The following is a 14,309-nucleotide window of genomic DNA, read 5'->3' as shown; positions in this document are numbered from 1 at the left end:
ACAAAGAAATAATCTACCAAACACAAATTTCCTTACTTTTTGTGCTATGTTTTTTTACATAACACAGAGGTGAGATACACCTGCTGTAGCTATCTGACTGTCTGTAGATCTCCCCTGATACCAGCTACTATCTGCAAGTGCAAACACATGATGTTGAGGTGCCTGCAACCAAAGATACTAGAGGAGCAAGATAGACCACCCAACCCTAAAAACCGTAGTAGGTCATGGAGCCATTTTAGTAGGCAGAAACTTGCAGAAACATTTAGAAAGATTAGTAACAAAAATCTGTGAATTGATAGATGAGATATATTCTGCATTTTTATGGTATCATCACACATACTGTTCCCCCCAAAACACTGATTACACTGCGAGAATTACACTCTGGAATTAGGCTGACAGTCATGTCTTTTTGTAGTTCTACCTACTAACCGATGGGAGGAGAGCCAGGCCTGGACGTAGCGATCTACGATATGACCACACAGCAGATATGTACTGGGATAATGGCCAGGAGATTCTGGCCGCACATCTGAAGGGCTGGTCATTGCTATCATGACTCTAAAGGAGCTGGTAGCAATGAACTACTGAGGCAGCCATTGACCGAGCGTCTCAGCAGAATCACAGCCTGCTGATGGTAGCTCACTCTGTGGATTTGCAAATAGCTTGCAGTGAGCCCAGCACCCAGTCAGAGTGGTCTCCTCATATCAGGTCAAGCCAAGTCCAATCAAGTTTATTGTCATATGCACATGTACAGTGAGATGCAGGCACAGTGAAAATCTTGCTTGTAGCAGCATCACAGCATGTGGACTCAGCCAAAAAAATAATTATATTTAAATTATCCATAAAATTCTGCAAGACAGTAACAAGAAGACATTGTCTATTTTCACCTCGGCCACAACTACCAATGGCCTGTTTCCTTTATCATCGTTACTTTTTTGCACATCTTTCATTCATTTGTTCTCTATCTCTCTACATCACCGTCTATATCCCTCGTTTCCCTTTTCCCTGACTCTCAGTCTGAAGAAGAAGTGTCTCGACCAGAAACGTCACCCATTCCGTAGCTCTAGTGATGCTGTCCGACCTGCTGAGTTACTACAGCTTTTTGTGTCTGTCAACAAAAAAAAAGACTGTTCGAAACCCAATTAGAGAAAAATAAAACATGAGCATGATTGTGCAAGAGATGGTTCACAGTGGTCCGTGTTGAGATAGAATTAGAGTGGTGTAGGGAAATAACTGCAGATGCTGGTACAAATCGAAGGTATCACAAAGTGCTGGAGTAACTCAGGCAGCATCTCAGGAGAGAAGGAATGGGTGACGTTTCAGGTCGAGACACTTCTTCAGACTGAGAGTAAGACTGAGAATTAGGGTTGTGTAGATTGGTTCAAGAATCTGATATTGCAGAACATTCATGATTTCTGAACCCTGTGGTGTCATGAAATATCCCGTTAAATACAGGAACAGGCTTCCACAATCTGCACCTGGGTGTAGTCACCGTTCAATGAAGGCCATACACTAACTCCTCAGCGTATATGGTGTCTGGGGTTATGGGGAGAAGGCAGGAGAATGGGGTTAGGTGGGAGAGATAGATCAGCCGTGATTGAATGGCGGAGTAGACTTGATGGGCCAAATGGCCTAATTCTGCTCCTATCACTTGTGACCTTATGACTTTATATTGGTCATATATATTTTTTTGTTGCGTCACTAGTGATGTGGCTGATGCCAGACCAACAACATACATGCTACCTGATTAGTGTGTGGAAGTATCGAGTCCAATTTCTTGGCGGTCGTTTCTTTTCACCCAGTAGTGACCACTAATCTGTGCCAACTCGACTTATGCCAGCTACACTTTGGCATGTGGTGGGCAAATGGTCAGGAGTGCAGGCATTCCGGCTTTCTGCTTTCTGTTGAGAAGAACGACAAACAAATATATATATATATAAGAAAATAACTGCAGATGCTGGTACAAATCGAAGGTATTTATTCACAAAATGCTGGAGTAACTCAGCGGGTCAGGCAGCATCTCAGGAGAGAAGGAATGGGTGACGTTTCGGGTCGAGACCCTTCTTCAGACCTACAAATTGTATATATATATATATAATTGAATAGCGCCTTTTGCTTTCACCAAAGCCTCCCACAGAGCTTTGCAACCAGATGCATCGACGTATAGAAAATGTGTCAGATCGCAAAACAAAAGGCAATGTTACAATCTGTTCCAGTGACACTGGTTGTGGAGAAAAATCTATCACCTGGATAATAAAAGAAAGTGCCAAAACATCTTTGCAACGGTGGCACAGGCAGGCACGCCCACTTGCCCACAAGGAAAAATACTTTAATAACCCTTTCATACGTTCATGTCAAATCTCAGTCAGATGAGGTTATTTGACTACGCTGAGCATTAAACAAGCTTGTTGGAGTTGTAGTCGTTGTTTCAGAGATACAGTGCGGAAATAGGCCCTTCAGCCCACAGAGTCCACACCGACCAGCGATCCCCATACACTAGCATTATCCTACATATTAGGGATAATTTACATATTTTACCAAAGCAACATTAACCTACAAACCTGTGCATCTTTGGAGTGTGGGAGAAAACCAGAGCACCCGGGATAACCCACGCGGTCACAGGGAGAAAGTACAAACTCTGTACAGACAGCGCCCGTGGTCAGGATTGAACCCGGGTCTCTGGCGCTGTAAGGCAGTGGAGGCCAATGGATTGGATGTCTTCAAGACAGAGTTAGATATAGCCCTTAGTGCTAACAGAATCAAGGGATATATCAATATATTGAAGACATATTGAATGGCGGTGCTGGCTCGAAGGGCCGAATAGCCTAGTCCTGCACCTATTTTCTATGTTTCTATGTTTCTATGAATGCATCTTTTTATCTACTACCTGCCTGCCACCCTAGATAGAAGCTAACAATGTTCAGAGATACTTTCAGATTTGCAGGTCAGCAAGTGGTTCACTAAAACTGCTCAGTTTTCTCATACATGTAATTTCTGAATGACTTCTAGGGTCTGGGAGCTTGGAGTGTCTATGGTAGTTGGGTCGGGACAGGATTGACAGCAGGAGGAGAACAAAGAGCATCACTAATGTTGTGTTCTATTGTGACAGGCATGCATGGAGTGGCGGGCACAAAACCATTCCCTCTCCCCACGGTGGGAGGGGTCGCACACTCGGACCATGGGTACCTCTGTCCAGGATCGTCAGTCAACCTGGTGGATGGCATGGACAAGTTTGAGATTGACTCACATTCATCGAAACCCTGGACAATCTCCAAGCTAGGCAATTCTAATGTGCTCCAATGGAGGGGTAAGTGGTGGGCCATCAATTTATACAAATAACCCGACAGAACATTTTTCCCCAACTCATCATTTGCTCTAGGAAGGAACTGCAGATGCTGGTTTAAACCGAAGATAGACACAAAACAATGGAGTAACTCAGCGGGACAGGCAGCATCTCTGGAGAGAAGAAATGGATGACGTTTCGGGTCGAGACCCTTCTGCAATTTGAATTACTCCAGCATTTTGTGTCCATCTTTATTTTCTCTCTTGTTAAATCTTGTTTCTATTGAGCCTGTAAGTGCTATTTATCAATCGACAGAGGTAAATGGGTGCAGATGTGGAGAACTATATTCTGTACTCTGTATCTCCCCCTTTGCTCTAACGATTGAACTTGAGTTTGACTTGATTTGATAGTATTACCTGATCTGTCGGATAGCATGCAAGACAAAGCTTTGTACTGTGCCTTGGTACAGGGGGCAATGGCAAACCTAAACCTATACCTTGGGCACTCTCATCCTGACATGCAAATTGCAGGAATGCCAACATGCTATGGGCGCATGACTGGCCAGATAGGTTTTGCCAAAAGCAGGTAAACCTGCAGAATGTTCAAAAAGGTGATAGATGGAGAACTGAGCTAAGAAATATGAGAACATATATATAAAAGGCCCAGGAATCACACACCATTAGCATCTATGTATCTGCTTCAGCCAATAAAGTCCTGTGATTCAATAAATAAAAATTGACCAAGATCAGACAATACTGGTTGAAGAGATTCCTTTTTCTAATGAAATACAATACAGCTATAATATGTGTCTCCATAACTCAAATTATATGTAATGCGATTGATGCATTGTTTAGTTTAGCATAGAGATACAGCGTGGAAACCGGCCATTCGGCCCACTGAGTCCGCACCGCCCAGCGATCCCCTCGCATTATAATAAATAAATAAACAATAGGTGCAGGAGGAGGCCATTCGGCCCTTCGAGCCAGCACCGCCATTCAATGTGATCATGGCTGATCATTCTGAATCATTACCCCGTTCCTGCCTTCTCCCCATACCCCCTGACTCCGCTATCCTTAAGAGCTCTATCTAGCTCTCTCTTGAATGCATTCAGAGAATTGGCCTCCACTGCCTTCTGAGGCAGAGAATTCCACAGATTCACAACTCTCTGACTGAAAACGTTTTTCCTCATCTCAGTTCTAAATGGCCTACCCCTTATTCTTAAACTACAGCCCCTTGTTCTGGACTCCCCCAACATTGGGAACATGTTTCCTGTCTCTAACATGTCCAACCCCTTAATAATCTTATACGTTTCGATAAGATCTCCTCTCATCCTTCTAAATTCCAGTGTATACAAGCCTAGTCGCTCCAGTCTTTCAACATATGACAGTCCCGCCATTCCGGGAATTAACCTAGTAAACCTACGCTGCACGCCCTCAATAGCAATAATATCCTTCCTCAAATTTGGAGACCAAAACTGCACACAGTACTCCAGGTGCGGTCTCACTAGGGCCCTGTACAACTGCAGAAGGACCTATTTGCTCCTGTACTCAACTCCTCTTGTTATGAAGGCCAACATTCCATTGGCTTTCTTCACTGCCTGCTGTACCTGCATGCTTCCTTTCAGTGACTGATGCACTAGGACACCCAGATCTCATTGTACGTCCCCTTTTCCTAACTTGACACCATTCAGATAATACTCTGCCTTCCTATTCTTACCACCAAAGTGGATAACAAATTAACACTATCCTACACAAACTAGGGACAATTTACATTTATACCAAGCCAATTAACCTGTAAACCTGTACGTCTTTTTTGGAGTGTGGGAGGAAACCAAAGATTTCGGAGAAAGCCCACGCAGTCACGGGGAGAACGTACAAACTCCGTACAGACAGCACCCATAGTCGGGATGGAACCCGAGTCTCTGGCGCTGTAAGTTGGCAACTCTATCGCTGCTCATTGGATGGAACAGGATTTTGATCGGGAACTAGAAAACCACCTGAGAGTTGCTCTGGCAATTGTCAAGCAGAGAAAGAGATGTGTTGCAAAAAGTCACTGTTTCCATTTAACCTCCCTGAGCTAATCGGTCAGTTCCACCATGGGTGGTATTTGAAACTGACAATCAATCAATAATACTTGAGCAACAATACTCTATTAAACAATGTTACTATGTAGTTTCGTTCGGTACTTCGGTACCGAACGACAAATAAAGCTCTGTTATAACCGTTAGTATTATTTTTGCTTGCAGTAATAGAAATAAACATAGTTATTAAAAAAGTCCTTTATTTTTGAAAATATTATGGTAAATTAATTGTGTTACTGTGAGCCTGAAACTCTCTATGCCCCTAATCTGCTTTTCCCCACTGGCTCGATAGTTTTTATAACATGATTTTCTATAACACAAGATTTCTAAGGAGACTAAAATTATTGCGTAGAAGTGAGTGGGGTAGACAGAGACAGACGGTTTGATGGGGGGGGGGGAGTTTCTTGGTGGATAAGAGAACAAACCAAAGGTGGAGTGATAAAAATCAAGATCACACTACATAACTACATGTACACACTACATAACAATACTTTGAAACTTCAGCTCACATCCATTTTGATGCATTAACTCAGTAACATCTCATGCCCAAAATTTGTTGGGTTCATCATATGATTCGTCTAATCCCACAGCATTTTGTAGCGTTAGCTAATTTTATACTTATCTACTTTTGCATTACGTCAATGTCTTCAAACTATTCATACTGGGCCTGAACAGGTTACCATCAAGTGAGAAGCAAGGTTTATTTATTTATTATAAGACAGCAGGGAGCCATTCAACTCATCAGCTCCATGCCAGCTCCCAGCTGCATCATCCGTTCCATCCCTCCCTTTATACCTCGGAAGCCAGGCAGATTATTCTCTCTCGCATCCTTATTCCACTTACCTCATTTAAGGAATAAGTTTCCAGTGGCCAATTAACTCACCAGCATATCTTTGCGATATGGGAAGAAACCCTTGTGGTCACCGGGAGAACGTGCAAACTCAACCCGGGCAGTATCCCAGCTCAAGATGGAGCCGGCTCATCGGAGTGATGAGGCTGCAGCTACACCAATCTGCTTGCTAACTTTTAGTATGTTTTGCAAAGGTAGAGATTGAATGAAATTGATTAAAGGTGACATTTTGGGCTATGGGGATTGCTGGCGGGGCTGGCATTTATTATCCATCTCCAGGTGTCCTGCAAATGTTGCTGGTTAGTTCTTGACTGGCTGGAACAGCAGTCCGGTGCTACAGTATATCACTTCAGCACCAATCACATTAGAATGCCAACGACAGACGCAGAAAGCTAGAGTTACTCAGCGGGACAGGCAGCATCTCTGGAGAGAAGGAACGGGTGACGTCACCACCATTCCTTCTATCCAGAGATGCTGCCTGCCCCGCTGAGTTTCTCCAGCTTTATGTGTCTATCTTTGGTTTAAACCAGCATCTGCAGTTCCTTCCTACACGTTAGTATGCCAGACTGAACAAAGTTGGAATACTTACTTTTATAAAGGACATTGAGTCAAGTCAAGAGTGTTTAATTGTTAAATGCACCAGGTTCAGAATAATGAAATTCTTACTTGCTGCAGGTTTATAGGCACGTTTACACAACAAGACCACAAAATAAACTCACAGCACCAATAATACAACAGATTATCAGTGATACTGGGTCTTCTTCTTCTTTTGTGTCCACCATCCATGTTTCAAATGTTACAGGTATCACAAAATGCTGGAGTAACTCAGCGGGTCAGGCAGCATCTTGGAGAGAAGGAATGGGTGACGTTTCGGGTCGAGACCTTCTTCAGACTTCAGTTGAGTTACTCCAGCATTTTGTGATACCTTCGATTTGTACCAGCATCTGCAGTTATTTTCCTACACTCCTTTTCAAATTTTACATCTCTGTCATCGTCTGTCCTGAAAAGGGCGCAAGCTTCCGGCGGCAATCAGTGGGAGCCATCACTTGTACAATAGATGATGGTGGTAGCAGAATTAGCTCAGGACACTTCCAGTTTCCAGCCCAGCGATGTGGATGCTTCTGCTATGGGGCCCTTAATACTGGGTAACTGGACCATAATCGTGCAAACTGAAGTATGTAGTGCAACCATCAGTCGGTGCTGAGGTGGATTTGTGGTGAGGGCCGTGTGGTGTGTTTCAGGAGCCTGATGGTTGAGGGGAGGAAGCTGTTCTTGAACTTAATAGTAACGATTCTCGGGCTCCTGTATCTCATTCCCGATGTTAACAGCAAGATAAAAGCGTGGCCAGGGAGGTGTGGGTCTTTGATGATATTAGTTGCCTTCTTGAGGTAAGGCCTCTTGTAGGTCCCTTTGATGGTTGGGAGGTCAATGTTGTGATGGACCGGGCAATGTTCACCACTTTCACACAACGGTGAACTATGTTGGCTTTCACGACAATCGAGCAGCTTCAAGGCCATTTTTACGAACCCAGGTAACAAATTTTGGATTTCATGGCTGGTCACACAGGCCAGCTAGACTTGAATTTGAACGTAAAAGGATTAGGTAAATAAATCAATGAACCTTTTTGTGGCTACACTTTGGAAAGCGTGGAATAGGAATGTTTGCTGAATTCAGTAGGTGAAATTGGAACTGAACAAAGAGCTGGGATTATTTTGAATGGATTCGCAGAGCCAGAGCGTGGGGTGGGGTTGTTGATGAAATTACCCTTGTTAATTTACCATCTGAAAAATGAGAAATGTGTACATATGCCCAAAATCTAAGATCGAAAGTGATGATAGACACAAACTGCTGGAGCAACTCAGCGTCTTTGGAGAGAAGGAATGGGTGACATTGCGGGTCGAGACCCTTCTTCAGCCTGAGAGTCAGGGGAGAGGGAGACACAGAGATAAGGAAGTATAAGGTATTAAAACGAGACATCAAAGGGGATGGAGCTCAAGGAAAATGTAGAATAGATCATTGTTAGCTAGAACAAAGCATACAGAGATAACATTTGATCAGGGGAACAGTCAGACTGATCAAAGAGCTAGGAATGGGGAGGGATGGAGAGAGAGGGAAAACAAGGGCTATTTGAAGTTAGAGAAATCAATGTTCATACCGCTGGGGTGTGAGCTGCCCAAGTGAAACATGAGGTGCTGTTCCTCCAATTTGCGCTGGGCCTCACTGACAATGGAGGAGACCCAGGAGAAAAAGTTCTATCGGAATGGGAGGGGGAGATAAAGCGTTTAGCAGCTGGGAGATCAGGTAGGTTTAGGCGGACAGAGCGGAGATGTTCAGCGAAAATGATCGCCGGGCCTGCGCGTGGTCTCGCCGACCAAGTGATCAGCCAGTATCATAATGAAGAGAAATCAGATGGTTAAAAATAATCCGATATATTTATATATTTATATATTTCAGAGCTTGACGCAAAAGGGAAAGTGAGATTTATCTTGAACTCATCCATGAAGATGCTGCTCCTCTTTAGCTTTCTCTACATGTTTGTGTGCTCTCTCGATGTTCTCAGCGCAGCGTTTCAACTTGCGGGAGGTAAGCGATGTTTCATTCATTGTACTTCATGTCCAACACCTCTGTGTGCAGGATGAAAGCATTCGACTTGTGCTGCACACACTTCATGTCCTGTGACTTGAGAAAGGATGTAATAAGTGATTTACTAGTTTGGGAGGCAGCTGGTATTCACGGGGCTAAATGATCGTAAATAGCTTAAAATTTAGACCTTGTTTTCTTTGGAGTGTTGAAGAATGAATGCTGGTCTACTTGAAATATCTAAGATTTTTTTAGGTGTGTGTGTGTCAGGATGGTTAGCAACTGGACCTGAGTCTGAGTGCATAGAGCTGTCCTGTAAGGGCCTGCTCCATTTACAAGTGTAAAATGAACAGCACGTGTTAATTCCTAGCTCAGCCTCTCTGAGCTAGATCATCTTGAATTGTTCTCTGTTCAAAAGATGAACACAACCGACCAGAAGTATTTTCAGTTGGCTCGCTCCAAGCATGATTGTGACCATCTTGTAGGACATGTGGCAATGATGTCTTTCTTTTTTAGGCAAGGTGGCAGGTGATATTTTTAAGGACAATGCTATCCTGTCTAATCCTGTGGCTGGACTTGTGGTGGGAATCTTAGTCACCGTCTTGGTCCAAAGCTCAAGCACTTCAACGTCCATCATTGTCAGCATGGTGTCGTCAGGATGTAAGTACATACTCATAGTCAGATCACAAGAGACAGGCAGAAACTTGCAGACAGAAAGAGAAACCATTATCAGTCACGCCGAAACATTAGCGGCTATTATGATATATCTCGACTTAACAACTGAGCTCCACACTGCCACAGAAAGGTGATTTTATTGAAGAGGAGATCAGGTAGGGAGATCAGTTAGGTTAACACCTCCGCTCAGTCCACCTAAACCTACCTGATAGACAATAGACAATAGACAATAGACAATAGGTGCAGGAGTAGGCCATTCAGCCCTTCGAGCCAGCACCGCCATTCAATGCGATCATGGCTGATCACTCTCAATCAGTACCCCGTTCCTGCCTTCTCCCCATACCCCCTCACTCCGCTATCCTTAAGAGCTCTATCCAGCTCTCTCTTGAAAGCATCCAACGAACTGGCCTCTACTGCCTTCTGAGGCAGAGAATTCCACACCTTCACCACTCTCTGACTGAAAAAGTTCTTCCTCATCTCCATTCTAAATGGCCTACCCCTTATTCTTAAACTGTGGCCCCTTGTTCTGGACTCCCCCAACATTGGGAACATGTTTCCTGCCTCTAATGTGTCCAATCCCCTAATTATCTTATATGTTTCAATAAGATCCCCCCTGGTTGCTTAGCACTTTAACTCCCCCCCTCCCCCATTCCCTTTCTGCCTTGACCTTTCTGCCCTGGACCTTTCTGCCCTGGGCCTCCTCCGTTTTCACAGTGTGGCTTAGCACAAATTGGAGGAACAGCACCACATATTTTGTTTCGGCAGCTTACACCTCAGCGGTATGAACATTGACTTCTCTAACTTCAAGTAACCCTTGCTTTCCATCTTTCTCCATCCCTCCACCCTCTTTTCACCTTTACTGATCCACACTTTCAAATGTCTGGGGTCCCTTCTCAAGCCTTCTGCCACTCTGTATTATTTCCCTCTGGTCCCCATTACAATCTCTTCATTCAAGTCCCAAGTTACCCCATTCATTATTTTTTATTTCTCCTTGGAATAATTTTCATCTGATTATTTGTGAAGAAACCTGGGGGAACTTGTTTGCAGAGGCTTTGCAGAAATGCAATGGTGTGGCCTATGGTTGGGTTTTGCTTTCAATTTAGTTTAGTTTAACTTAGAGATACAGCGTGGAAACAGGCCCTTCGGCCCACCGAGTCCATGCCGACCAGTGATCCCCGCACACATTAACACTATCCTACACTGGGGACAAATTTTACATTTATACCAAGCCAACTAACCTACAAACCTCTACGGCTTAATTGGCTGATTAAGACGGCGGCACGGTGGCGCAGCGGTAGAGTTGCTGCTTTACAGCGAATGCAGCACCGGAGACTCAGGTTCGATCCTGACTACGGGTAATGCACTGTAAGGAGTTTGTACGTTCTCCCCGTGACCTGCGTGGGTTTTCTCCGAGATCTTCGGTTTCCTCCCACACTCCAAAGACGTACAGGTATGTAGGTTAATTGGCTGGGTAAATGTAAAAATTGTCCCTAGTGGGTGTAGGATAGGGTTAATGTACGGGGATCGCTGGGCGGCACGGACTTGGAGGGCCGAAAAGGCCTGTTTCCGGCTGTATATATATGATATGATATGATGATAAGATCATATTCAACACACTCCTGAATTATTTTTAAATACTTTTAAATAAATTTTGCTGATTTTTTTTCCTGATCTTTTTTCTGATCCTCCCATAGTAACTGGACATAACACTTCCATCACATTTAGGGGCAGGTTTAATTATCCAGGCTTGCCGAGGCCCATCTGGTTATTATCTAACCATAATAAATGATCCCATTGAAAAGCTTGGATGAGAAGATTCCCATTTGCTACAGAAATGCAGCTTCCTTCATTTAAACTTCTTAATGCAATTGCAGTAACATTGAGTATTAAGGCTCATTTGTTCTAACACACTGGGATAGAACCTTATTCTGGACTTCAATGGTGGGAAGGAAAGAAGGCAGAGTATAAAAGTGACTGCCCTTGCAGGGAATTCTACTCAATCTTTCCTCTTCAACCCTTTTTCATCATTAACATTAGCCCTGCACCCCACTCTGCCCTACTCAGTCTTTACCAGTTGTCATAATTTTTCTGATATGATCCATACCTTGGATCTCAAAAGACAATAGACAATAGACAATAGGTGCAGGAGGAGGCTATTCGGCCCTTCGAGCCAGCACCGCCATTCAATGTGATCATGGCTGATCATTCACAATCAGTACCCCGTTTCTACCTTCTCCCCATACCCCCTGACTCCGCTATCCTTAAGAGCTCTATCCAGCTCTCTCTTGAATGCATTCAGAGAATTGGCTTCCACTGCCTTCTGAGGCAGAGAATTCCACAGATTCACAACTCTCTGACTGAACTCTCTCATGTCGAAGCTAATTGCCTGTTCAACAAACCAACAGTTTGTTCCAGGAAACGTCTGTTCTCATAAAAAGGATGAAACCCAGCCAGGTTCTGGAAATGAGATTTTGAGATGTAATTACTTTGGACAGATAACCAGATGACAGTCAGAGTAAGTTAGTGGGCATCTACACGGACTGTCAAACTCAATCCAACACATCAGAGATACAATTGAGAGACTTGTGTATTTGGATAATAATATGTAACAGGTCCTGCCTTTCCAATTTTGAATACAAACACTCAGTATATCTGTGTTTTTTTTTTTTTTTAGTGCTGGGAGTGCAGTCTGCCATTCCAATTATCATGGGGTCTAATATTGGAACCTCTGTCACGAACACCATTGTGGCTCTCATGCAAGCTGGAGACAGAAATGAATTCAAACGGTAAGATCTATTTTATTACTAAAACTCTCACATTGTATATATATATATATATATATATATATATATATATATACAAAATGCTGGAGTAACAGCAGGTCAGGCAGCATCTCAGGAGAGAAGGAATGGGTGACGTTTCGGGTCGAGACCCTTCTTCAGACTGATGTCAGGGGGGCGGGACAAAGGAAGGATATAGGTGGAGACAGGAAGATAAAGGGAGATCTGGGAAGGAGGAGGGGAAGAGAGGGACAGAGGAACTATCTAAAGTTGGAGAAGTCGATGTTCATACCACTGGGCTGCAAGCTGCCCAGGCGAAATATGAGGTGCTGTTCCTCCAATTTCCAGTGGGCCTTACGATGGCACTGGATATATTGTGTAAGAAAATAACTGCAGGTGCTGGTACAAATCGAAGGTATTTATTCACAAAATGGTGGAGTAACTCAGCAGGTCAGGCAGCATCTCTAGAGAGAAGGAATGGGTGACGTTTCGGGTCGAGACCCTTCTTCAGACTGATATTTATATATATATATATATATATATATATAGATTTAGTATGTTCCCAAACTACAGCCAAAATGGTGCACGATAGCGCAACAATTTTAGCATCATCTTAATCACCATTGTCTTGTATTTCAAATGCCTGTTATATTTTAATTTGTTTACATTTTTTAAACTTAAAAAATCACCTTTTTAAAATAAAAAAAATCACTTTTCCTTTCCCCCTGGCCATCAGCGCGTTTGACGTTACAATGGGACCCGCCCGAGTGACGGGAGTGGCGGCCAATGTGGGGGGGTGCCCGCTTCAACCGGTGTCATGGGGGGAGGGAGTGGGGGGAGGGGGGATGGTGTGGGTGAGTGGGGGGGGAGGAGGGGGGATTGAGGGCAGATGGAGTGGGTGAGTGGGGGCTGGGGGTGGGGGGGGGGGGAGTGCCATTGAGCCCCTAAGTGTGGAGGGGGGGTGAGGGGAGGAGGGGGGATAAGGGGGGTTGAGGGGGGATGGAGTGGGGGGAGGGGGGGAAAAGGGGGGTTGAGGGGGGTGGAGTGGGTGAGTGGGGGGAGGGGAAGGGGGGGAGTGGGGGTGAGGAGGGTGCTATACCAATGCAGGAGTGCTTTGGGCCCATTGGGTCCACCCTGTTCTAGTAGGCCACTAATTATCTCACTACCATTCGAGATTGGGTTCATTCTAAAGCATCTGTGATCTAGGCAGTCATGTGCTCACAATGACAATGAGCTTGGTTCTGGCTATGGCTCCAAAATCTTGGATGAATGTCTTAATTACTTGGGTGATTGGATTCACAATGGGCAATTGAAGGGCCTCTTTCTACCAACACGTTCTACCAAATCTTCCTGTGCCACCGTTATGTTGCAATCTATCTGTCATCGGGCAATTGAACTGTCCTATCAACAACCAGAGAGTAGTCCTGAGCTACCATTTCGAGGGTAGACTCAAAATGCTGGAGTAACTCAGCGGGTCAGGCAGCATCTCAGGAGAAAAGGAATGGGTGGCGTTACGGGTCGAGACCCTTCTACAAACCCGAAACGTCACCCATTCATTCTCTCCCGATATACTGCCTGACCCGCTGAGTTACTCCAGCATTTTGTGTCTACCCTCGATTCTAACCAGCATCTGCAAGTTTTTTTCCTACCATTTCCCTCATTGGAAAGCCTCAGGATATCTTTAATTGGAGTTTACTGGACTTGACCTTGCACTAATGTTATTCACTTTATCCCTCTATTTATACACTATGGGGGCTCGATTGTGACCATGTACAGTCTTTCCCTTAATTGGGATAGCATGCAACAAAAAGCTTTTCACTATACACATGACAACAGGCTAGGCTAAACTAAAAACTCCACTGTCTTCTGAGGTAAAATGTTAATTAGTATCTCAATGGGACAGAAATTGAAAATAAGTATTCATAATTTTTCTCTCCCAGAAGAATTGCACAAATTACATGTATGTTACTGTGCTCAGAATGAAGGCTGAATAGTCATAGAGTCATTGAGTGATACAGTGTGGAAACAGGCCCACCTGCCCACGTTTGGTCCATATTCCTCCAA

At 44.1% G+C, this 14,309-nt stretch overlaps 1 protein-coding gene across 1 annotated transcript in view; it reads left to right on the top strand.

Annotated features, from left to right (window-relative positions):
- The first annotated feature begins 431 nt into the window (after positions 1-431).
- LOC144599786 (sodium-dependent phosphate transport protein 2A-like) overlaps positions 432-14,309 on the top strand; it is a 35,272-nt gene continuing 21,394 nt past the window's right edge. Inside the window, exons 1-5 of the mRNA XM_078411022.1 lie at positions 432-489; positions 3,107-3,304; positions 8,665-8,793; positions 9,307-9,450; positions 12,140-12,251. Coding sequence (XP_078267148.1) covers positions 432-489; positions 3,107-3,304; positions 8,665-8,793; positions 9,307-9,450; positions 12,140-12,251 — 641 coding nt within the window. The remainder of the gene's footprint in view (positions 490-3,106; positions 3,305-8,664; positions 8,794-9,306; positions 9,451-12,139; positions 12,252-14,309) is intronic.

This window comes from Rhinoraja longicauda, chromosome 14 (assembly GCF_053455715.1).
Source record: "Rhinoraja longicauda isolate Sanriku21f chromosome 14, sRhiLon1.1, whole genome shotgun sequence".
In the NCBI taxonomy this organism is placed as follows: domain Eukaryota; kingdom Metazoa; phylum Chordata; class Chondrichthyes; order Rajiformes; family Arhynchobatidae; genus Rhinoraja; species Rhinoraja longicauda.
The sequence above is the reverse complement of the archived record's forward strand: the minus strand, read 5'-3'. Positions and strand labels throughout refer to the sequence as shown.